At 43.9% G+C, this 25,525-nt stretch overlaps 2 protein-coding genes across 10 annotated transcripts in view; one reads left to right on the plus strand and one right to left on the minus strand.

The window, feature by feature from the left end:
* The window catches only part of LOC115129568 (LIM and calponin homology domains-containing protein 1-like), a 164,538-nt gene extending 144,318 nt beyond the window's left edge, over nucleotides 1–20,220 (plus strand). For 4 of the 9 annotated variants that reach the window (XM_029660072.2, XM_029660083.2, XM_029660084.2 and 1 more), the window contains 18 exons: nucleotides 2,744–2,870; nucleotides 2,998–3,158; nucleotides 3,396–3,882; nucleotides 4,880–5,182; nucleotides 5,719–5,830; nucleotides 6,130–6,260; nucleotides 7,058–7,163; nucleotides 7,403–7,483; nucleotides 8,147–8,181; nucleotides 8,744–8,866; nucleotides 11,750–11,842; nucleotides 13,919–14,083; nucleotides 14,418–14,515; nucleotides 14,681–14,851; nucleotides 16,190–16,273; nucleotides 16,910–17,018; nucleotides 17,512–17,614; nucleotides 17,971–20,220. In XM_029660072.2, the coding sequence (XP_029515932.2) occupies nucleotides 2,744–2,870; nucleotides 2,998–3,158; nucleotides 3,396–3,882; nucleotides 4,880–5,182; nucleotides 5,719–5,830; nucleotides 6,130–6,260; nucleotides 7,058–7,163; nucleotides 7,403–7,483; nucleotides 8,147–8,181; nucleotides 8,744–8,866; nucleotides 11,750–11,842; nucleotides 13,919–14,083; nucleotides 14,418–14,515; nucleotides 14,681–14,851; nucleotides 16,190–16,273; nucleotides 16,910–17,018; nucleotides 17,512–17,614; nucleotides 17,971–17,996 (2,515 nt within the window). In that variant the 3' untranslated portion in view covers nucleotides 17,997–20,220. The remainder of the gene's footprint in view (nucleotides 1–2,743; nucleotides 2,871–2,997; nucleotides 3,159–3,395; nucleotides 3,883–4,879; nucleotides 5,183–5,718; nucleotides 5,831–6,129; nucleotides 6,261–7,057; nucleotides 7,164–7,402; nucleotides 7,484–8,146; nucleotides 8,182–8,743; nucleotides 8,867–11,749; nucleotides 11,843–13,918; nucleotides 14,084–14,417; nucleotides 14,516–14,680; nucleotides 14,852–16,189; nucleotides 16,274–16,909; nucleotides 17,019–17,511; nucleotides 17,615–17,970) is intronic. The other 5 variants (XM_029660073.2, XM_029660081.2, XM_029660076.2 and 2 more) reach the window with 5 other exon arrangements.
* Nucleotides 20,221–20,466: 246 nt separating this feature from the next.
* LOC115129569 (paired mesoderm homeobox protein 2B-like) lies at nucleotides 20,467–23,754 on the minus strand. Its single transcript, XM_029660086.2, has 3 exons — nucleotides 23,291–23,754; nucleotides 22,451–22,638; nucleotides 20,467–22,076 (listed from the first exon to the last, which is right to left on the minus strand). The coding sequence occupies exons 1-3, from the start codon at nucleotides 23,529–23,531 to the stop codon at nucleotides 21,645–21,647; spliced, it is 861 nt and encodes a 286-aa protein (XP_029515946.1). The 5' UTR covers nucleotides 23,532–23,754; the 3' UTR covers nucleotides 20,467–21,644.
* Between the last annotated feature and the right edge of the window lie 1,771 nt (nucleotides 23,755–25,525).

Raw genomic sequence — 25,525 nt, forward strand, 5'->3', positions numbered from 1 at the left:
TAAAATACAGTACAATAGAATACAGTATATACATATGAGATGAGTAAAGCAGTATGTAGACATTATTTAAACATTATTAAAGTGGCCAGTGATTCCAAGTCTATGCATATAGGGCAGCAGCCTCTAAGGTGCAGGGTTATGTAACCGGGTGGGAGCCGGCTAGTGGTGGCTATTTAACAGTCTGATGGCCTTGAGATTAAAGCTGTTTTTCAGTCTCTCTGTCCCAGCTTTGATGCACCTGTACTGACCTCGCCTTCTGGATGATAGCGGGGTGAACAGGCCATGACTAGGGTAGATGATGTCCTTGATGATCTTTTTGGCCTTCCTGTGACATCGGGTGCTGTAGGTGTCCTGGAGGGCAGGTAGTTTTCCCCCGGTGTTGAGTTGAGCAGACCACACCACCCTCTGGAGAGCCCTCCGGTTGCGGGCAGTGCAGTTGCCGTTCCAGGCAGTGATACAGCGCGACAGGATGCGCTCAATTGTGCATCTGTAAAGTTTGTGAGGGTTTTAGGGGCCAAGCCAAATTTCTTCAACCTCCTGAGGTTGAAGAGGCACTGTTGCATCTTCTTCCCCACACTGTCTGTGTGGGTGGACCGTTTCAAATCGTCAGTGATGTGTACGCAAAGGAACTTGAGGCTTTCCACCTTCTCCACTGCGGTCCTGTCGATGTGGATAGGGGCGTGCTCCGTCTGCTGTTTCCTGAAGCCCACGATCAGCTCCTTTGTTTTGTTGACGTTGAGGGAGAGGTTATTTTCCTGGCACCACCAAACTTGATGAGTGGCCACGCAGTCATGGGTGAACAGGGAGTACAGGAGGGGGCTGAGCATGCACCTGTGGGGTCCCTGTGTTGAAGATCAGCAAAGTGGTGTTGTTTCCTACCTTCACCACCTGTGGGTGGCCCATCAGGAAGTCCAGGACCCTGTTGCACAGGGCGGGGTTCAGACCCACGGCCTAGAGCTTAATGATGAGCTTGGCGGGTACTATGGTGTTGATTGCTGAGCTATAGTCAATGGGGCGGCAGGGTAGCCTAGTGGTTAGAGCATTGGACTAGTAACCGGGAGGTTGCAAGTTCAAACCCCTGCGCTGACAAGGTACAAATCTGTCGTTCTGCCCCTGAACAGGCAGTAAACCCACTGTTCCTAGGCCGTCATTGAAAATAAGAATTTGTTCTTAACTGACTTGCCTGGTTAAATAAAGGTTAAAAAAAACAGCATTCTATGTAGTATTCCTTTTGTCCAGATAGGATAGGGCGGTGTGCAGTGCGATGACGATTGCATCATCTGTGGATCTATTGGGGAGGTAAGCAAATTGAAGTGGGTCTAGGGTGTCAGGTAAGGTACAGGTGATATGATCCTTAACTAGCCTCTCAAAGCACTTCATGATGACAGAAGTGAGTGGTATGGGGCGATAGACACTTAGTTCAGTTACCTTTGCTTTCTTGCGACAGGAACAATGGTGGACATCTTGAAGCAAGTGGGGACAGCAGACTGGGATAGGGAGATATCGAATATGTCCGTAAACACACCAGGCAGCTGGTCTGCGCATGCTCTGAGGACGCGGCTAGGGATGCCGTCTGGGCCAGCAGCCTTACTCACGTCAGCCATGGAGAAGGAGAGCCCACAGTCCTTGGCAACTCCACTTTGTCTCTGTACTGATGTTTTGCCTGTTTGATTGTCTTACGGAGGGAATAACTACACTGTTTGTATTCGGCCATATTCCCAGTCACCTTGCCATGGTTAAATGCAGTGGTTCACACTTTTTTTTCACATATTCACATAGAAATATGACTTATAGATCTGTCATTCTCATTGATAGCAAGTCTAAGAAGTGGTAGATCAGTTCTATGTGGGCTATTTCTATGCTTCCCGTTCTTGTGTTTCATTTTTGCATTTTTAACATTCAGTATTGCACACCAGCTTCAAACTTCAAGCTTTTTGCTTATGGAAAATATATTTCACAGTGGTTTAGATGATTCTCTACTCTATACTTACTTGTTTTTTCACATAAACTGAAAGTAGGCGAACCATTAGAATTTTAGCAACCAGGAAAAATGCCAGAGCTAGTTCTGCATAGTGCACATAGAACATATCTACAGCTACTTAGACTTGCTTTCAATGAGGATGACAGATCTATAACACACATTTCTATGTGAATTTGGCCGGGTAGCCCCCAAAAGTTGCATATTGCCGCTTTAAAGCTGAGAGTCTGCACTTTAAACCTCATAGACATTGTATCATTTCAAATCCAAAAGGTGCTGGAGTACAGAGCCAAAACAACAACAAAAATGTATGACCTCACTGCATGACCTTTTGATGGCATGTTGCTTACTTGTGGTTATAATCTGCCTTTATTCACATTATCTCTGGTGCCTTCTGTTTTGTGTGGTTCACACTATGATACAAACTAATGGATACAGAACAATAATATCCTGTAGTATAATATTTGTGGTCGTGCAATGAGATGTATTGTCAGAGTAATAATGAGTTCCTTTTGGGTTCCTTTTGGGTGGACCACTTCAGTACCTATAGAAGTTGTATCCGTGAAGCGTTTGACCGTCCAGCCTGTTTGACCTCGACCTTTCCTGGCTGAACCACGACAACTCCAGAGCTCCAGAAAACATCTTATGTGCCTGGAAATAAAAACACATATTTGTCCATACCGAATGTGTGACTCTTCTCCTAGTAAATCTCTTTAGAACTCCTCCCCCCTCTCATGTCTCTTTCCTCTCCTTTCTTTTTCTCAGGAGTGTAAGTATGATTGACGTGCGCTGTGAGGAGGACGCCAGCTTGCCGCACCACAGCCAGGTGCGCCACGAGCTCATGCACAACCAGTACAACATGATGAAGGAGGAAGAGGACCACTGGCAGGACGTAAGCACTCACACACAAAAACACATACACACACACACACACACTCACACACACACACATACTAATACACTTACGCACACTCACTCACACGTTCATGCACTCATACACTGACGTGTCTGTGTGTTAGGACCTAGCCCGGTGGAAGAGTCGCAGGAGAAGCGTCTCCCAGGACCTGATCAAGAAGGAGGAGGAGAGGAAGATGATGGAGAAGCTGATGACGGGCGAGGGAGGGGCCATTTCTCAGAGGAGGAAGAGTATCAAGACCTACCGGGAGATCGTGGAGGAGAAGTAGGTCACAAGGCCATTTTAGGTCAAACCCTGCTTTCCATATGGTTGGTTGCCTCAATGTACAGTATTGCCCTATACCTACTCTCATGTTTCTTATATCCTAGCCTGTTGTTTCTTATCGCATCCTGGCTTTTTAAAAATAGCTTTTAACTGCATCAGGAGATCAGTAGCAATGTACAGAAATGTTTCAACAACAGTCACATGGCCCTGTCTCACCTTGTCCTCCTCCTTCCCTAGGGAACGTCGTGAGAACGAGCTCCGCAAGGCCTACCAGTCGGCCCGCACCCCTGAGGAGGCAGCGTTGGTCCTCCACCGCTACGCCCAGCGCTTCACCATCAGTGAAGCGGTGCTGGAGCGCCTGCAATTGCCCAAGCTGCTGGACAGGAGCGTCTCTGAAGATCCCACCACTGCCACCAGCACACTTCTCCCCCTCACCCCCAGCTTCCGTTCTCCCAACTCAACCTCCCCGGAAGAAGATCCAAATGGTCCTCTGAAGTACCTGAGGCAGCAGTCGCTCCCGGCGCCCAAGTTTACCGCTACCGTCGAGGCCCAAGTTGCGGGGTTCCCCCAGGGTCAGTCTCATCGCCCCCAGATTCAGTCACACACGCCTGAACGAAGCCCCTCTATCCAGGCTGCCTCGCCTAAATCTGTTCCTTTGCTGACGCCCAAGCCTTACATCCAATCCAAGGGCACGCAGATGCTGGCGGGACCCAAGCCAGGCAAGGTGAGGCACAAAAGGCAAGCTAATGGAGCAAGGGTTTTATCAGTGTTATCACTAGTGTAATTTTTCTATAAAATGGTGTGTGGGCCAGGGTTCAAATTACCAGGGTGTCGTGGGGTTGTTTTGCACTCCCGTGACAAATCAGGGCAGCTTTCCTGAAGTGTTACGATACTAAACAGATACTTAGATACTAACGTCCCCTGAAGTAGTTGGAACGTTTTGTTCAGCCTAGTATTCGCAGGGTACACCGACATGTATTATATGAAATAGTCCCTGATCTTGGCATTTACATTGGAATAGCAGACAGACACCATGGCGATTGGGTTTCGGTTATTACGGGGACAAACCGGGGAGCCAGTTCTTTCCCCTTTAGTGGCTGGAATGTCTTATTTGGAGCTGAGTGGAGCCTCCGCCTGAATGGGGGGGGGGGGCTCTGTTCCGTATTGACTTAAAAAGTTGACAAGTAGGCCCTCTCAATATGAAGTGGGTCTCCAGGCAGACAAAGAGGGGCACACAGACTGAGGGGGGGGATTGTGGGTAGTGAGTCCCCCCTCCATTCAACAACCCCCCCCTGTGCGTCTGGAGTTAGCACTCGGCGCTCCTCACACATACATTACAGCCTTTCATTCAGTCCCAGCGTGTTATCAGGAGCTAGCTGAACAGCTAATAGGCCATAGTTAACATACATGAGTTATGGTTTTATTTACAACATGGGGCAACTGCTGGTCTGGAATAGAACTGTCTGGTCATATTGCGGTCATTGCTGTGGAATGTGGTATTTGGGATGTTTCACCCCAGTTGACTGTTCTTGCGTTACTGTCTGATGGATATTTTTGGGGTGAGGGTGCAGTCACAGTGTCTCTAAAATGGGGTTTTAGTGTTTGATTTTTAGATTGAAATGCATCTTTGTGGAGTGTGCATGTGTTCATGTGTGTCCACGTATGTATGCATGTGCTGTATGCATGTTTGTGTTCTTTAAGTCTTAAGTCTGTGTACTCAGGTGGACGGCTTGCTGCAAGTGAACGGCGACATGGGAAACGATGAGGTCACCACTCCAGAGAGAGACGGAAGAACCTCCCCTGTACGGTTCTACCCTTCCACTGCCACGCCTACAGCCTCCTCTGACCCTTCTGACACACCCCCATGTGTGGCCACTCCCCCACCCACACATAGCCCCTCCCCCAGGGCGAGCCCATTAACAGCCATGACAACTTTGGCACAGGGTGGCACAAGCACCGCAGTGCCACCTTCTTCAGTGCCAGGAGAAGCCGGCCCACCTAGCCGGCCCACCTCACTGCCCTCGGTGAGGCTCCAGTACATGCAGCCAAACCTGCTTTGTTTCTCTGAAAAAAAGATATAAGTTATCAAAAGGGTGGTCATTGGATCCACGGGTCTGAATAGACCGCGTACCGCTAGCAGCATTGTAGCCACAGACTGTTAGCGCCACAGACTGTCAGCGCTAGCTGTCTCGTCTTTGTTTTTGAAATGTGCAATGAGCGTAGAAGGACGGATACGTGTAAGGAATTGGCAACGCCTTCTAATTTTGAGAAATAAGCATCTTCTTTGCCAGGTGGGCCACTTGATTTCAGCATCTAAACGAAGTGAACAGTGTTGTTCAATCAGTTGGAGTCGGACAGGAAGGTGTCGTCGTAACAACATAAGTCTTGAAAACTGTTTGGTGAAAAGCCACGTATCAACCAGACCTGTGTGTTGTTCTCAGTCTGGCATGCAGTCATAGATAGGATAAAGCAACACTGAGTCAGATAGGTCATGACTTCAACAAAGGGAATGTGGAGGATGCGGCAACAGAGTATTTCTTATCTTTGTGTGTCCCTGCAGGAGCTGCAGAGCACAGAGAGCATTGTGGAGGCGGGTGGCAGGTCTGCTGCAGGCCCACTGGGGGAGGAGCCCAACACGGCAGCGGCTGCAGTACAGCCCTCTCCAGCTACAGGTCTGTTCCTCTGGGTTACCTAGAATGCCTGTCTAACCTCTGCTACCCTGACACCTAGTGGTGACCATTTCTGCTGTTTTTTAGAACCCATCCAATCCTTTTGCTATTCAATATTCATGCTAGTCATTTATTACTCGCTGTCTGTCTTGAGAATGAACACTTTAAGTTATTAAACAATTTATTCAACTTGGTCTTCCCGTGGTTAACGTCACATTATGACCCCCGCTGTCTGGAACCTGTACTCTGATGCAGAACCTTGCTCTGATGCAGCTAAACATGTGTCTCTGTTTTGTTTAAAGACTCACAACGCGCTACCAATGAACAAAGAGAAGTGTGTACGAATGCCACAGCGACCAGACCGAATGCCACAGTCCCCTGTCCTGTTCAATCAGAGCACGCAACACAGCAAGCTCAGCCAATGACTGCACAGGTGAGATCACCAACCAACCAATCAATGGCCCCAATGCTCCAAATAGTCAATCATTTGTGCCCTGCTTTACCTCAAGCACACTCTTAGACGTAAAGGAGCCTGGAAGAACATTTTAGGATTCTAAAAAAGGGTCTTCGAGAAACTCTGTGTCAATGTTCAAACCTGAAATGTTCTGTGATGGGAGGGGTTCAGTAGAGTACCACAGTATGAGTCATAATACCCATAAAACCTAGCAGTCAAAAGGGAAATGGTTCCAATCGTTTTTTTCCCCACTGTTCATTTTAAAAACATTTCAAATAAGGGCAGTTTTTCATGTATGCTTACCCTGGTTGGAAATGTTGATAACCGTGTAAATCTCTCTAGGACAAGGTGGCTTTTATCAATATTATTCGCCTGTATCTGAAAGCCACGCCCCTACTAAGCCTCCAGTCCAGGGTTCCTCCATGGAATTAGTTGTGACTCGAAGAACCGTGGAGATCTTCGAGGAACCCCTGGAGTTCAAAGAACCATTGCTAGTCAAGGGTTCATATTTGGTTATAGATGAGGGGTTCTTGGAGGAACCGTTAATGTTTCAAAGATTGCAGAAGCTTTGCCCGGGAGGGTGCAGCCCCATTTAACTTTCAGATAGAAATGCATTATGTACAGTGGGCATGATTCAATACTGTGTAGAATAGGGTATTGCATAAGCTATATAAATACAATTTATGTCTGCGACATTCTAACTAAATATTTTTGAAATATTCCTCCTGGTCAAGTTTTGATCATTGTGTTTATGACTTTTCTGCTTCTGATCTTAGGTCAGTGAGCCCAGCCTGGAATTGTCTCAGAGTGCAGAGGAAGTTGCTGCCTTGGCTGATCCAGGACCTGTCAGAAACAAACCACCACGTGAGGCTCCCACAACAGGTAATCAAAATGTGTTTTCAGATGAGGATGAACCTCAAACGACCTTTTTCCAATAGTCTTTATTGTACACAGCCCTTTCAACTCTGCTATCACACACCCCAACTCTTTTGTTTCCCTTGGTTCTCCAACTGGCACTCTGTATTTTTGTTGCTTTTGATCTCTCTATCTATCCCCTCCTTTTCTTCTCCTCACCCCCTGCCTCCTTCCTTCCCCCTCCCCCCTTCTCGCTTGTGATGTAGAGCTGGCTAACAGTGCCAGTTATCCGCCAGAAACCGGCAACCCTAGGTTAGGCCTACGTTGGGAGTTCTTCGCCCCACCAGGTAAACTGCTCACTGAATAGTTGGGCTTGACTTGTAACCCCCCGTTGGAGTTCACATACTCATACACTGTGTAGGGTTTCCTCAGTGCTTCCCCAGGGGCTGGGTGACGGCATTGGAAACCCATTTCTTCAATCTACTGTTTGTTTTTGTTTTTTTGTTTTATATTTGGTGTTCAGTGGATCCCATTATATTTGACATGAAGTTGGTATTATAATGTTGTACTTTTACTACATTAACAATGTTAATACAACATTGTTACAAGTGTAACAACCGTGCCACTACAGGTATAAGAGCAACTTCGCGCAGCATTGTTGAATGTTCCCTTTTGCACAGACCATCTCCAAAATGGAAACTGGAATTGTTAGCTACTCAGTAATTAACAAAATACCTCACAGCTCGTGGTTTTTAAAGCAACTCAGTCTTTAACTTTATGCCTTACCACCTTGATTTGTTCCCTGCCCTTCTTTCACTTCATTCCCTAATTCCTCCCCATGACATTCATGATGGAAATAGCTTTTTCCCATGTGTTCACACCAATACAGCGTAGTTACCAAATGAGATGATTTTTAAAAAATGCCGTGTCCACTCAGCATCAGTTCCTGTGTTTGACAAGATGTTTGTTTTCTAACCGTCTACCTTTTTTACTCTACTTCTGTTTCATAGAGGGGGAGGAGCCGACGAAGTGTGGTAAAGTGCCGGTAAGTAGATTGTGACGGCTCCTATAGTCTTTCCTGGTTGAGTTCTGAAGGTTTTTAAAAAATTGTTTCTCATCCGGTTGAGCCAAAATGTGTTCATTAGGCCACACGTTTCTTATTGGGCAAGTTTAGGTGGCTCCCCGTTTCACTCCATGTCAGAGAGTAATCTTCTGTTTTGTGCTGACTGAGCACAATCCTTTTGTTGTTTTTGTCATATATTTAGGACCTCCCTAAGACCCCAATGATTGATTGGTCATTCTTCATTGGCTCAACCTATTAAATGAGGATGATGTACAGAGTGCCCAGCATTGCTTTTCTCCTTTTCCCTTCATCCCCTCATCTTTCTTTTCTCTCTCCTTAGTAGGACTCCTTTGGCTAGCATGGAAATGATGCTGTGGTAGATCAACTGTCTGTCTCCTCTCTTCCCTATTTGTGGATGTGTGTGTGTGTACTTCGGTTTGTGGGCTGGCGTATGTATGCATGCTTGTGTGTGTGTGTGTGTGTGTGTGTCTGTGTGTGCGCGTGCGCGTGCGTGTGTGTGTGAGCCCCGGATGGGTCCTATCAGGTCACTCAGGTGTCATCCCCGGTAGTGATTCAGGCTAAGCGGGGTGACCGCTGGGCTTGGGACCCAGATGAGGAACGAAAGCGTCAGGAAAGGTGGCAGCAAGAGCAGGAGCGCATGCTTCAGGTAGCCTGAGTTGTGCTACTAAAGACAGAAACGCTAAGCCTGACTTAGCATGCTAAAGCTAGGCCTGAGTTAAAATGCTGCCTAAATATGTTAACAAAAGCTAGGCCTGAGTTAGCATTCTGCAAAAAATATGTTAACGAAAGCTGATGCTCTATTGACGTTAGCAAAAGCTAGGCCTGAGTAAGCCTGCTGTTTACTGAATATATGGTCTTCAGCCCCAGTTACATTTACCCAAAGCGGGTGCTTTCTATTAGCTTGCAGCCACATTTAAATGAACCACAATATTGCTTACGCATCTGCCTGCTCTGAATCTGAAGTCGAACCCCAATCTGCTACTCACTGCTATGCAGACAGTGGCCACACGTCAGCAGCATTGCACAATAAACACTGTGTGCTATGGCACGTCCTGCATCTCACATTCACTCACCAGATCTTCAAATCTGTCGCCAGTCAACCTCACACTCCTCCTCTATCCACCCATCATAGGATGTGTCTCAATTCTCCAAAGTAACCTTCCTCACATCCTCACCATATTCTCGGATCTGTACAGAAGAAAGGGAGGAGATGAGGAAAGAAAGCCATTTAGCCTATTGAGATCCACCCACAGGGTTTGCTTGGCTGATGCATGAACCCTTGTCACCCTTGTCACCTTTGACCCCTAAACACCCTTGTCATTGTATGGTGTGTCTATTGCTTTGGTTGGCAGCTTTTTGCTGGTTGGTATTTTCTCTCATCTTTACATGTTTCATCGTGCTTGCTATGTTTGTGTCTGCCCACTTTTTTCCGGTCACATTTTTCATTTTTCTCAATGGTGCTTCCTACAGACCTGAACTGAGTTATGTATTGAGACGGAATCCAATGTGAATGGATAGTTCAAAATCAAAGTTGGTCCGGTGTTTTCATATTTCAAAATGAGTCTGAAGTTGAGTCTTCTATATTTCACACCATCTGTTGCGGAGGTCTTTCAGTCCCACTTTCAACGAAGTACAACTGATAAAGGCTTTATATCACACTGAACAAAAATATAAACGTCACATGCAGCCATTTTAAAGATTTTACAGAGTTATCATTTATATAAGGAAATCACTATTGAATTAAATTCATTAGGCCCTAATCTATTGATTTTGCATGACAGATATGCATATGTTGGTCACAGATACTTTAAAAAGAAGGTGGGAGCGTGGATCAGAAATCCAGTCAGTATCTGGTGTGACCTCCATTTACCTCGTGTAGCTCCTTCACATAGAGTTGATCACGCTGTTGATTGTGGCCTGTGGAGTGTTATCCCTCCTCATCAATGGCAGTGCCAAGTTGCTGGATGTTGGCAGGAACTGGAACACGCTGTCGTACACGTCGGTCCGGAGCATCCCGAACATGCTCAATGGGTGACATGTCTGGTGAGTATGCAGGCCATGGAAGAACTGGGAAATGTTCCGCTTACGGGAATTGTGCACAGATGCTTGCGACATGGGGGCTGTGCATTATCATGCTGAAACATGACGTGATGACGTCAGATGAATGGCACAACAATGGGCCTCAGGATCTCGTCACGGTGTCTCTGTGCATTCAAATTGCACAGATAAAATGCAATTGTGTTTGTTGTCCGTAGCTTATGCCTGCCCATACCATAACCCCACCGCCAGCATGGAGCACTCTGTTCACACCGTTCAGCAAACTGTTCACCCCCACACAACACTGTACACGCTGTCTGCCATCTGCCCGGTACAGTTGAAATCGGGATTCATCTGTGAAGTGCACACTTCTCCAACGTGCCAGTGGCTATCGAAGGTGAGCATTTGCCCACTGAAGTCAGTTAAGACGCTGAACTGCAGTCCGGTGAAGACTCTGGTGAGGACAACGAGCACGCAGATGAGCTTCCCTGAGACGTTTTTTGACAGTTTATGCAGAAATTCTTCAGTTTTGCAAACCCACAGTTTCATCAGCTGTCCGAGTGGCTGGTTTCAGACGATCCCGCAGGTGAAGGAGCCTGACGTGGATGTCCTGGGCTGGCTTGGTTACCGGTGGTCTGCGGTTGTGAGGCCGGTTGTACGCACTGCCAAAATTTCTAAAACAACGTTGGAGGCGGCTTAGGGTAGAGAAATTAACATTCAATTATCTGGCAACAGCTCTGGTGGACATTCCTGCAGTCAGCATGCCAATTGCACGCTCCCGCAAAACTTTAGACATCTGTGGGGTTGTGTTGTGACAAAACTGCACATTTTAGAGTGGCCTTTTATTGTCCCCAGCACAAGTTGCACCTGTGTAATGAGCATGCTGTTTAATCAGCTTCTTGATATGCCACACCTGTCAGGTGGATGGATTATCTTGGCAAAGAAGAAATGCTCACTAAAACAGGATTGTAAACACCTTTCAGTTCATGAAACATGGGACAAACACTTTACATTTTCGTTCAGTATACATAAAGGCTTAATAAGCAATACATAAATGTTTCACAAATTATCTATAACCATGTGTCGTAATCTACAAATGGTGTATAAAGGGTGACATAACAATTCTTACTGTACAGTCAATGTCCGTGCCCCCGTGGAACTCTAATTAGCATAATAAACACATTCCCATTCAGATCTGTCTGTTTAAACTAGAGATATATGTTGCATAGGCTGTGTCTCAATCCACCTCATCCGCCGATGTCGGCCTTCCGCAGCAGAGCTGCAGCGCTGATTGTCAGACCAAGAGAGGGTTAGCTAACATGCTAAGTAGTTGCAAAGTTGTCTGTGATGAGATTGAAACATGCACCCTTCGGGTTGCTTGACGTTTGCGTTATACTGTATGTTTGACCTACCACTTTACTTTTGTTTGTCTCAAAACTCTCGTTGTCGTTGCTGATGAATGTATGCCGTCTCTCGTTGCCAACGACAACAGGAGAAGTACCAGCGTGAGCAGGAGAAGCTGAAACAGGAGTGGGAGAGAGCGCAAAGAGAGGTGGAAGAGGAGGAGAGGCGGTACCATGAGGAGGTGTGTGTGTGTGTGTGTGTGTGTGTGTGTGTGTGTGTGTGTGTGTGTGTGTGTGTGTGTGTGTGTGTGTGTGTGTGTGTGTGTGTGTGTGTGTGTGTACTTGACGAAGATGGCAGGGTTGGGAGTGTGTATTTGCAGTGTTGGGGAGTAGTGAACTACATGTAACGATGTAACTAACTACTGGAACTACGCTATTTTTTTTTTTTTATAAAATAAATATGAGTGAAGTAGGCAATCATTTCCTTTCTTGTTTGGCATCTGTCCTGCCTAAATCTCACTTGAAACATTGTTTTTGTGTTTAAGGCTAAATGACACATTCTGTTAACATATGACCCCAAAGTGATCTGTTCTTGTAATTTTGTATTCTATGACATTTCAGATTGACATAAGATAGTTTTTCACAAAGTAATACTTTTTCAAAGTAACTTTAGTTAAGGAATCTATCTTCTTCATATGGATAGCTTTAGTGTAGCTTAACTTCTTCCAGTGTGAAGTAGTTGGTAGCTTGGTAGGCTACAGTGCCTTCGGAAAGTATTCTGACCCCTTTTTGTTTGGTTACTGCCCATTTCTAAAATTGATTCAAACGTTTTTTCCCCTCATCAATCTCCACACAATACCCCATAATGACAAAGCAAAAACAGGATTTTATACATTTTTGCTCATTTATAAAAAATGTCAAATGTAAATATCACAATGTTTACGTAAGTATTCAGCCCTTTACTCTTTACTTTGTTGAAGCACCTTTGTCAGCGATTACAGCCTTGAGTCTTCTTGGGTATGACCCTACAAGCTTGGCACACCTGTATTTGGGGAGTTTCTCCCATTCTTCTCTGCTGCTCCTCTAAAGCTCTGTCAAGTTGTATGGGGAGCATCGCTGCACAGCTATTTCAGGTCTCACCAGAGATGTTCGATCGGTTTCAAGTTCAGGCTCTGGCTGGCCCACTCAAGGACATTCAGAAACTAGTCCCAAAGCCACTCCTGCGTTGTCTTGGCTCTGTGATTAGGGTCGTTGTCCTGTTGGAAGGTGAACCTTCACCCCAGTCTGAGGTCCTGTGCGCTCTGGAGCAGGTTTTCATCGAGGATCTCTCTGTACTTTGTCCCATTCAACTTACGTCATGTGCCTTTTACTGAGGAGTGGCTTCTGTCTAGACACTCTACCATAAAGGCCTGATTGGTGGAGTGCTGCAGAGATGGTTGTCCTTCTGGAAGGTTCTCCCATCTCCACAGAGGAACTCTAGAGCTCTGTCTGGGTGACCATCAGATTTTTGGTCACCTCCCTCACCAAGATCCTTCTTGGCGGCCAGCTATAGGTAGAGTCTTGGTGGTTCCAAACTTCTTCCATTTCTTCCATTTAAGTTCTTCCATTTGAATGATGGAAGCCACTGTGTTCTTGGGGACCTTCAATGCTGCATAAATGTGTTGGTACCCTTCCCCAGAAGGGTACTAAAACACAATCGATACAATCCTGTCTCGGAGCACTACTGACAATTCCTTCGACCTCATGGCTTGGTTTTTGCTCTGACATACACTGTCAACTGTGGGACCTTATTTCGACAGGTGTGTGCCTTTCCAAATCATTTACCAATCCATTTAATTTACCACAGGTGGACTACAATCAAGATGTAGAAACATCTCAAGGATGATCAATGGAAACAGGATGCACCCGAGCTCAATTTCAAGTCTCATAGCAAAGGGTCTGAATTACTTATGTAAATAAGGTATTTCTGTTTTTGCTTTGTCGTTATGGGGGTTGTGTGTAGATTGCTGAGGATTTGTATTTTTTTCTCAATTTTAGAATAAGGCTGGAACGTAACAAAATGTGGAAAAAGTCAACGGGTCTGAATACTTTCCGAAGCCCCTGTATGTATGTGACTGCTGACTGAAAACAAACTTGTTATCATCCTACCAGTGTCCTCCTACCTTTTCCCTACAATGACTCTTTCCCGCATTCTGCCTTCCCTCTCGCCCTAACTCCCTCCCTTCATCCTTCAATCTTCCCTCCTTCCCCTCCCCCTTTACCTCCCCCCTCCGCCTTCTTTCATCCTTTCCTCCCTCCCTCCTTTCCTCCCTCCACAGGAGCGCAGGATACTAGAAGAGACTGTGGCCCCCCTGACCCCCCTCTCCTGCAACTTGCCCTCACCCATCCGGGGTGACGCCCCCACACCAATGGACCCCCAGGACACCATCGTCCGGTCGCTGGCCGACTGGGAACGCAAGCAGGAGCTGCTGGAGAGGCAGGGGGTGAGAGGAGACGTTATCTTGGGTTACCTTTGGAATCAATCTAACATTTTGAATTAGCCATTTTATTCAAGAGTAAATATCTGCAAAGAGGCAATGTGCTTTTTTGTTACACTGGATTTTAAGGTAATACAACTTGACACAGTTCAAATGCATTATACTCCGTGTATGAGTAGGGACGTGGACTTCACTAATCCAGTGAAATTGTGAACTAACCGTTTGAAGTTATTGAACAGCTAATATGTCCCATAAGGCAGTATGTTTTGTGTTTCAGTGGATTTTAGGGTGATTTGTAACTAACCCTTTGAAACGGCCTTTATCTCTCTTCATCCACCAGGGGAGCACAGAGAGTGTGGAATGGAAACGACAAGACAACGACAAGAGTAGTGACATCAGCACAGCGTCCAGAGATGAGAGCCTGAAAACAGCAGTTAGGTCAGTCTGAGAGCGTGTGCGTGCGTGTGCCCTTGAACCCTACAATGGGCGTGAAAATAATGACTTACTATTTATTACCATGGTTCATTAATAACAAATGTTTTAAAAAATTGTACCCAAAGTGAAACTAATCAATCATTTAAGCAAACAATCAATCGCCCACAGCTCGATCAGCCAGAACAGCAGTCAGACAGACAAGCTGACTCCGAGTCTGAGGAACGGCCAAAGAGCACCTCCCGCCATGGCCCTGCCCCAGCCCCCCAGCAAGAAACAACATCCAGAGGTCTTACTAGACTGCGCCAAACCCAGCCAACAGACGCCCTCTCGGGACAGGAGGTATGTGGGGTGGAGTCAGGGTGCATCCGTGAGTGTTGAGTTTGTTCTATCATTCACAGGCTAATATACACTGTATCATGCAGAGAGGTTTCTCTTTTTGTTTTTAAGTGAGTTTATTGAATGCTACTCCACATCTTCTATCTGTTTGATGGACATGCCTTTTACCCAGGTGGCCTTGCCTCACTGTCATGATAAACTGTTCATCTCAAACCACCCACTCGCCCCTACCAACTCACTCGGAGGGCCCTCCGTTGTCACGTGTCGCTGACGAAAAACTCTGAGGGTGACTTCCAGAGAGGGGCGAGGGGGATCAATAAAACCCATCGACATTGGGACACACTGGTGACTTGAATGATGCAATTCGTGTTTCTACAAATCCAGCCTATCATTTTACGAGACATAAAGCCCGGTAAACAGTTAAACATTTAATTTGGGAGGTATTTCATCTGTTACGTGTCAAGTCTCTCAAAATCAGACACATAAACAAATTCACGTGGCATATAAGTTAGGCACCACTCTCCGTCATGTTGTTCTGAGCAGCACATAATTCCAACCGCGCCACGGTGCATGTCGGGATAGCACTTCGCTCTGAGTCATGCAGCCTTGCTGGCTTGGTTGAAGTGGCTGTCGCAGGGTGTAATTAGCCCCATGCACCCTCGATGAGTTTTACTCCGTCAGCTTCGGGGCACTTTTGTATATGGCGGAGGCACACGTGAATGAGCAAATGGAGGGCTGCGGGGAAAGGGAGTGATTTGGGATTTCAGTGAAGGCTTTATAGATTCATGACAACAGAGATGATATCTTTACAAATTCACAACAACAAAAAAGGTCCCTTATTTATAATTGTCCAAACCAATAAAAATGTCATTTTGTTGGTGGTTCAAAGAGATTGAAAAAAAAATAAGAATAAAATAAGAACACATATTGGTAAACCTACTGCCTATAGTGCAAATGTGTCAAATGCAGCTGTATTGCACACTGTATGGTCAACAGAATTGGCAACAACATCTGTATTTTCACCTATAACAGTGTTTCCCAACTCAAGTCTTGAATTCCCAATAGTGCACGTTTTTGTTGTCACCCCTGACAAACTGACCTGATTCATCATTGAGGGCTTGATGATTAGTTGACAAGTTAAATCAGGTGTGCTTGTCCGGGGCTACAAAAATGTGTGTTTGGGGTACTCGAGGACTGGAGTTGGGAAACACTGACCGATTTAACCTCAATATTGTTTGCTCACCTCCCATACTTTTGATTGATCCAATTCATACTAATGGATTCAATCATGTCCATGTTGCAAGGCAGGTCATCATGTTGCATGTTGCTCTTCATCTCCAGGTGTGGGTCTATTGAGACCATGGGGCCCAGTCCATTAAAGTCACCCACCACATGCCCATCCGACATGCCTCCATCTCCAAACAGGTATTTTGTCACATGTTGACATATTGTACACCAGAGGGCGCCAAACTCAGCTCCTTGAGACCACTCACTGCTGCGTCTGTCATGTGTTATATTGAGAAGGATATTGAACTTGCTGCAAGTGCAAGGTTTGATCTCTGTGAAAAGTAAGGCAATCATGTCAGTTCTATAGAAGACATTTCTGGTATCTCAAACTGGTATAACTGAGTCTCATATACTGTAGTAATAAAACACACCCCCTCCTGAGTGGCACAGCAGTTAAAGGCACTGCATCTCAGTGCAAAAGAGGTGTCACTGCAGTCCCTGGTTCTAATCTAGGCTGCACCACATCTGACTGTGGTTGGGAGTCCCATAAGGTGGCACGCAATTGGCCCAGCGTCATCCAGGTTTGGCTGGGGTAGGCCATCATTGTAAATAAGAATTGTTTCTTAACTGACTTGCCGAGTTAAATAATGGTTACACATGTAGATTCATATGCTTTTACTACAGTATATGCGAGTCAGGAGGAATCTACAAGCCTCAATCCCTAAATGTTCCATTCCCTATCACGGGACCATACTTCATTTGGCAGCGTGGTCATTCAGTTTGTGCTGCTCAGTTGTCAATCTGTGTTAATCGGGACCATATTCTCCCCTGCAGGTCAGTGAGCGGTAAGAAGCTGTGCTCCAGTTGCGGCCACCCTCTGGGCAAAGGGGCGGCCATGATCATTGAGACCCTCAGCCTTTACTTCCACATCCAGTGCTTTAAGGTCTGTATCACGGCAGGCTGAGGCAGGCTGTGTTAGGCCAGCACCGTATCGTCACAGCGACACATCCATCCATAGGTAGTAGCCACAGGGCCATGACTAATGCACTTGATGATACATTTCAGTCCAACCCCCCCAGATTCTCCTTGTTGATCTTTAAGGATAGTACAGGGGCAAGTAAAATATCCCACCCAACCAATCAGAAGGCAAGGTGAAGGAATTACCATATTGCTTAAACCTTTTTGAATCCTCTCTCGTCAATACTTTAACCGATGCCGCCAGCTTTGTCGGATCAGTGATTACTACAAGGAAGTAAGGAAAGAATTATGCATTTTCAAAGTATTCAAACAAAGCCCATGTCTTACTTTGCTTCCACCTTTCTCTCTCTCTCTCTCTCTCTCTCTCTCTCTCTCTCTCTCTCTCTCTCTCTCTCGCTCTTTCTCTCCCTCCCTGTATTTCTCGCTCTCTTCCTCTTCCCCCTCTGTTCACCCTGCAGTGTGGGGTCTGTAAGGGGCAGCTGGGTGACACCACCACGGGGACAGACGTGAGGATTCGGAACGGCCTCCTCAACTGCCACCAGTGCTACATCCGCTCCCGCTGTGAGTCACAGACACACACACTCACATCCCCGCTTACACACACACACACACACACACACACACACATATACATACTTAATAACACACTATCTCTCTCTCTCAAACTCACACATACAGACTCTCTCTCTTTCTCGCATACACACCTTTGTCTTCCTTGCTTTCACATGATAAATAGCTACATCACACACTGATTAACTTATTGCCCTTTTCACAGTATTAATTTTGCTGATACAGGAGTATCATTTACCAAATTTCCTCACAGAAATACATGTATTTTTCCTTAGTCCAATTGAATTATGATGATCATCTATTAGAGAATTTACAGTTGTGCTTAATATTGCTCTATTTCTTTACAGCAGCCGGCCAGCCAACCACATTGTGACGACATTGGGAAAGCACAAGGATTACGGAGAAATTGTCTCCCTTCTTCTTTTTTCTCCAGTAATCGACATATGTGTGGAATGTGTCTTGTCTGTCAAGGCCTATGTTGGGATTTTTTGCAATATCTGCAATTCACATCCCATGACTTGATTGAAATGGGCCAAAATATTCCTGACCTTGGGAAATTGTGTGTGCATTGAATATTAGTGACTGATCGTAGTAGCCCCATGGATTATATTGGCCCTGTATGATTACAGCTTTGAGCATTTCCTTGTTTCTATATGCACCCACAAGCCCTTGTGAAGATGGTGGCCATTTTGATTCTGAGCTCTGATACTGTATATTTGGTGTAGACAGTATGACAGCCTCCATCACTTCCAAACTGAAAAGGAAACTCCTGAAAATACCAATGCAATGAAATCCAACAAACTGAGTTTGGGACTTAGACTAAATATTTGCTAATAAGAAAACCTTTTCTTTGAATCTCTTGTATGGAGGTTGTTAGATAGGCCTAATTAGTCTTTCATTTGTAACTTCAGTTTTTAATTTGTTCCTTAAGAAGGTTGTCAAGATTTCGTATTAAAGTGTCAGGTAATTGTAATAGAAGTGCATTCCATTTTGATGACTTGAGGTCTTTAGGGGTTATTTCTTGATGGTCAGCAAAAGTCTTAGAAAAGCCTGATTTTTTTCCTCCTGATTTAGATTTTTGCTGAAACCACAATTAATCCAAACTGGTTTAAATTCTGGGAGTAAAATTGTTTTTCTGCCTTTCTTATATTTACAGGAAGCTCGAAAATTGGCTGTTTATCTTTTATTTATTCCCTATTGCTTTAGTAGCCTACTGGATTGAAAATATATACCGCGCTGTTACTAGGATATACATTACCGTAACATCGCACTTTGGCCTGAAAAGGTCCTCCTTTTCTCTCTTTCTTTGCTCGAAACAAATATCCGCTTACAAAGTTAGACGTACTTGATTTTAGAGCAATAACAGGAACCGGTGCATGTGAACTGGATTGCGCTTGTGGAGGTTAACATGTGTCATTTAGTACGGATGTGTGCTGTACTAAACCATTCGGTTTCCTCTTAACCAATTCTCTTTAGGAATGTCACGCTTGAAATGTCTCAAAACATGTGCCTTAGGTAAGCAGGTGATTGCACACGCCAGGGCAGGGAACCCAATTACGGTGTCCACTTAAGTATGACTGGTAAGAACGGGAGGTGTTTGTTCATTTGAGTATGATTGGGTAGGTTTTGGAGGTTTTTGTCGAAATAGCGCTAAAACACAGAGGACACTGCACCAGGACTTAAAATCGCCCCCCAGTCCAATTTTTTGTTGTTGATATCCCCCTTTATTTTGGGGGGACTTACGTCAGAGCCTACCAAACCTTCCATTTGTTTTCTTGTGATTTCGTGACAGTGATAGTCTTTACAATTTAAACACGGAATTTAGAATACATCTAAGACGTATGGTGGAAGTATTTAATATCAGCCCTTAGCAACAACAAAAAAATGCCATTGTTTTTTTTAAATTGTGTTTCCGTATGTTTTTATTGTATTATAATGAGTCTATATGCCTCTCTACGCCCTGTTGACAGTGGTGACGATTTTGGTAAATGCTCAGCAATAGAAAACCATTTTCAACACACACAACAACAACAACAAAATCATTAGGCCTACCTGTTGCGTTGTGAAATAATGGCTAAAAATGGTCTTACCAGCAATTGCACGTGAGTAACATTTGGTTGGATATAAACTAAAGATCAGTGCCAGCAGTTTGAGAATGTATACCAGTTGTGGATGTATGTTCAAATGGACGTAGGCCTATTCCAAATCATTTGCTATGTCGAAATAAATCCATAGCTTTCTCTCGTATCGGATGTATGATTCATTCTCAAATGTAGCTTACAACTTTGCCCGTCTGGGTACATTTTTCTGACATACTGTATTTTTAAGCTTCGGTTCTGATTGTGTCTTTTTTTTTACTTTTACTTAGGAAATGAATAAATCTCGTCTAATTCTGCAGGGGGAGCATCTTTGAGACAGAAATATCGATATTGTCTTAGCAGGATCAATAGCTTGGGAATTATATTTTATGTCTAAGTTCTGTATTTATTGTAATATTCACCTGAACACTATCCGAATATAGATAAATGTGATGTTCAAATGCAATGGCTTTATAGTATACTGTATGTTTATAAATAAAATGTAACAAAATAAATGGACTTGTGGGTGTCTGTAGTTATATGATATTATGAAGTAATGTGCGATTCGGCTCAATTTGCCAGAAAGCGTGATTTCTGGCGGGATGCGCTGTCCATGGTGCTGAAATCAATCCCCAGCCATTAGAATGGGCCACGGTCGCCAGAATGGTGTCTTTCAGTGTATTAGGTGACTTGTATTATAGATGTGCATAGTAATACAAGATATTACAAAATCCATGACAAAAGTTATTAAAGAATGTGATTTAATTTGTGAGAACCAATATGTCAATTTGACGTGGATTAGGGAATCAGAAGATAATAGCAATTTATGTGCGAATTTGGTTAACCTTTTTTCAATATTTTCTACGCAGAATAGTAGCCTAAGGTGTTTGCTTACATGTTGTCTAAAGATGTACAAAGAGAAACATGACAAAGCCAATTTGATTATTATTTTTATCATCAACAACCATTTCAATGGTACACCTGGAAAACTATGTGAACATGTAGAAATATTTCCTTCTTAAATATAAGCATTCATTACCTACATATAAATAGCTTTCAAATCCTGGACAAAACATGTTACATTATGCTCACAAAATGGGGGAAAATATTATAAAATTGGACAGAAATGACAACATGCAAATAAAAATGAAATAAATACATTGTTTGCATCCATTCACTTTTTTTACGCAAAATAAATTCGCCAATTGTAACTTTGTAAAACATCAAAAAATACTGTGATTCTACAAGGGGAGTATGGCCTATGGTCAACTATAGGATACAATAATACATATTAACGCTATACAATTTGAGCCACAAAAAACACAAAACAATTAGGCCTACTTATTTCTGTCAGCGGTGAACTGTTGTACTTTGTGCCTTTTTTTTTTAAATAATGCAAGTTCATTTGATATCAACAATTGGAGAGAAAAAAACTACATTCTTCATGAGCCCTGAAACAATGACGTATAGGCTACTTATACTTAGCAAGTTGCGTCAGGAAAATGACAAAATAGTTGATGTCTCATTCGATAATAAGCAGAGATCTTCGATATATCAAACACCTTCAGTCAAATCAGAATGTCGGCAACTTAAAAAATTTAAATAAAATAAAAAGGATTTGTAGCCTACAGTGTCGATATATTTTGACATCTGGTCCTATGATGGGACTGCGTATGAATGCGCAGCTGTTAGTGGTTACTTGAACCACACAGTTATAAGTGCAGAATGACCACAATACCAGACGATAACCGAGAAGGAAGGCGTGAGGCAAAAAAATAAAAGTAGTAATCTTCATCTTTTTACAACTGCGGTTATGATTGGCCTATCAGTGTCCTTCTGTCTGTCTTGTAACATCCCTCCTTCCACGGACTCAACACTCCTCGGTCACCGGAGTCAGTAAACCATGTTTCTCTTGTTGATTTTGTCAATGGGTCTCCGCTGTATTAGAACATACTTGTCTTTACTAACGTAGCTTTGGCTCCGTTCTGTCTTTGCAAAGAGGACAGTACGCTGGCGAACGGTCCACCCAATGAGTCCGGGATAGAGGTGATGGTGCCGGGGGCAGAAGCCCAGCCTTGAATCGCTGTGTTTCCACACATGCCGGGAGACACTGATGTCTTCCCTTGGTCCACTTGTCCGTTTCCGCTGGAAATGTTGACCTGGCCACTGGTTGGACTGGGCCCGCTGCAGTTGGACGTCGGGACGGGGTTGGGCCCTGGTCCTCCGGTGCTGTCAGGATCGGTAGATTTGGTTTCTTTACTGTCCTCGTCCCTAGAGTCCGACTTCTTCCCGGAGCCATTCTTGGCAGCTGCAGCGGCAGCAGATGCCGCGCGCTCTTGCTTGCGGAATTTGGCGCGTCGGTTTTGGAACCACACCTTTACAACGAAAAACAGATCCAAAAGATTTAGACAACTGATAGTGAGCTTTTTTTAAATTATCATTAAATCAAATGGGACTACTGTATATGTAAATGACTGAAACCATTGTCATTCTGTCAATATTGGATGATGCAATATGATACTGTATCCGCATATTGACCGTCGGAAAACAACCCTCAAATGTGTAGTTATTCACATATAAGCATACAACAGTGTAAGCCTAGGGGTTCTGTATGGACCTGATTTTGGCAAAATGCGTAATAAACCAAATACCATTTTTTCTAACACCAAAATGATAGTAGGGAGCCTTGTTCGTAATGACTCGAGTGCGCTTGGATGAGGTGAGGATAGCGCCGGATATCATAGCCTACCTGTACTCTGGCTTCAGTCAAATCGATTTTGAGCGCCAGCTCTTCTCGTGTGTAGATATCCGGGTAGTGGGTCTCAGCAAAAACCCTCTCGAGCTCCTTGAGCTGTGCGCTGGTAAAAGTGGTCCGAATGCGCCTCTGCTTTCTCTTCTCGTTCAGTCCACCATGATCCGTAAAGAGTTTGTAAGGAACTGGGGGAAATAAATGTCAACATTAAACGTATTTGCAATGGCAATAGCTATAGAGTAATTGAAAGATTTGATCATATGTAATTGCAATGTTGTCAGATTAAAATCAATCCGAATTATAATGATTCTGTTGAAAATCGGGTTATGTTGTTATTGTATTCTATAATCTGTTAGATTTCTTGTGGATTAGTGCTAAATTGAGACCAGTGATGAAATGTAATGTGGTTAATTGTAATGGTAAACTAATTCTTGCTTTGATATTGGGGTTCAAGTTTGGAAACTTGTCATAATGTTGCCATCTGTCCCGGTAGTTGCTATTGTAACTCCAATTCCGTGTCAATAATGAGCTTTAGTCTTTGGTTATCTAATTATTTTCGAAGCTTTATGTCTCATCGCAAAGTAAATAAATTATGCCTATCATTTTGGCAGCTTAAGATAATTTTGTTGGCGGTTTGGGTGTGACCCGTATAGTGTAACCCCGTAACTGAATTACCGATTGCCTGCAATCGCTTCTAACGTGATAAATTATTTCATTTGTGTAAGCAAATTTCGTTTGGTAAATACTAAACACATTTCCATTTTCAAATGCAATCAAGACGTCCTATATACCCGGATAGAGAGCGTGGAGTGGTGGACAAAGTTGGCGGTTGCTTACCTGCAGCGTACGGGCTGCTTTGGTGGTCCCGCAGGGTCCCCAGACTGCAAGACCCCGGCGTGAGCGACGGGCAGCCGGAGGTAGCCCCAAACGTGGTCCTGATCGGATTGTACTGAAACCCACTGGCTTGACTGCACGAGCTGAAGTCCGCGTAGGCTGATGCCAAGCTTGACGTGTCCATCCCGGCCATACATGACTCGTAGGCAGAGGAATTTAAGTAAGAATACTCCATTTTATACATTTGAAAAGGCTCCGTGGATAAAGAAAGCCGCACTTCCCAGGAAAAATGATAAGAACGCGAGATATGTTGGGGAAAAATGAATTGCTTGGATTTGACTGTTTTGGAAAGAGGCCGTGGGTAGATGTGCACTGCTCAGCGCCTGCTCCAAAACTGGCCTCCTTTATAGGAGCTTCGCCCTGTTTTATGAAAAGCCCCCTAAGAGCCGCCTAGCCTCAGGTCTCTAGAGCATATAGTCCTCATAATAAACTTGGCTCTTTCCGCTTGGACAATAGCAAAGCGTTTGGTCTTATTGCTAGCGCTTTTTTACATGACAATAACTCATCAGTCTATTGGGCTGGCACTGTGGGACCGCGCTGTCCAACCTCCCTATCATTGATCCCCTGCATCTCTAATTAGAATTTAATACCACGCCATTACGAGCCAAGCCCCCCCCCCCCCCCCCCAGCGCGCTATCCACCTCTCTCCTTTCTAACCACCATCTTGCCCTTTAATTCAATCACACCACTTGGAAATAATGAAAGTTGGGTGACGATTCTCCCTGATCCAATTTTCCCCAAGCTTTTAAGCCTTTTAACCGACCGTATACCTTGGGCAGAATTTCAGATAGTATTCCCCTTCTCTCTTCTTTCCTTTTGATCACACTGTTTTGCATTCTTTCTTGGCTAGAAGTACGGATGCCGGAATGCTATACCTTGTAAGAATGTTAGCTCATGCGTAATTTTACAACAAAGGTAGATCTCAGGGCGTATGAGATCTGTATTGTTGTTAAATTACACACCGTGTACACAAGGTTGGATTGTTGTTTTTATTGTAATAATTCTATAATAATTTGTAATATTACTTTTATTACTATTATTGGACTTTTTGTGTTATTTTGCCCTACCACCATTGTTGTTGTCTGACTGTTGTTGTCTCAACAAACGAAACGAAAGTAGCCTGATACGAAAACAAAATGGTAGGCCAGACCGGCAATGTTTCATTTTTAAAATTCACATTATTATAGGAATATAGGCTATTCCTATATTAAATACTGGATGGGTATAGTCTATTCCTATAAAACAATTATGATAGTCCTGTATTATTTCAATTACTTAAGGTAAAGCCGCAGAATATGTTTTATCTTCTAAATCACACTCCATGTGCACGGCGTGTTTCAATTAAACTTCGGGGGTAATTTTTTATGATTCGAATTAGGTTGTTATTCGTTTTATTGCATTTGGCCCAAAAAAATCTTTCTAATTAATGTAACTAAGTTGTGAGCAAACCATCGGAACTTCTAGGCACACTATATTAGGATAATTTGGTTTTGGTAATAAGGTGAACCTTTTTGTAAGGTGGTCTATTGTTCTTTCATTTGATCACGTTCGTGCCCATAACCTACATGTCATCATTTTATGTTTTGTCCACAGACTATTTCTCCAAGGAATTATTGCCTTTCTAAAGAAAAATGCTGTGTAGCAACATTTCATTCGTTGCATAATGTTTATTTTTCTTCCACAATTACTACCCAACGGAAGTGTATCAAAATAAAGGTGTACATGCACAATGATATTTTTCTGCATCGATTGAAGACGAATGTTTCCCATGATACTCTGATAAATAAATTGACATGTTGTTTCCAAGTCTCCAGCCATAAAACCAGGGATGTGCACACTGCACACATCTGTAGGTATAGGTAACTCCAAAGAACCCCTCTAAGATTAACGTCAATTTGAGGGTAATCATTCAATGTATTTATTTCAAAACATTTTCACCATGAAAATGAAACGAAGGCATCTGCCAAAAATAGAGCTTTAATTATTTAAAATAAACTGATAAAGGCTTTGACCCTTTGTTGGTGTCCCTAGAAAAGAAACTAGGCCCATTTATTTATTTTAAATGATGTTCAAAATAGGAGATGCAAGGTGCAATTGAACACAAAAAAACGAGTATAACATTGAAGATGTTACGCTAATGAAGTCCTATGCGATCAATTGCTGACGCGTTTCAGTGTC

This window comes from Oncorhynchus nerka, linkage group LG5 (genome assembly GCF_034236695.1).
Source record: "Oncorhynchus nerka isolate Pitt River linkage group LG5, Oner_Uvic_2.0, whole genome shotgun sequence".
Classification (NCBI taxonomy): domain Eukaryota; kingdom Metazoa; phylum Chordata; class Actinopteri; order Salmoniformes; family Salmonidae; genus Oncorhynchus; species Oncorhynchus nerka.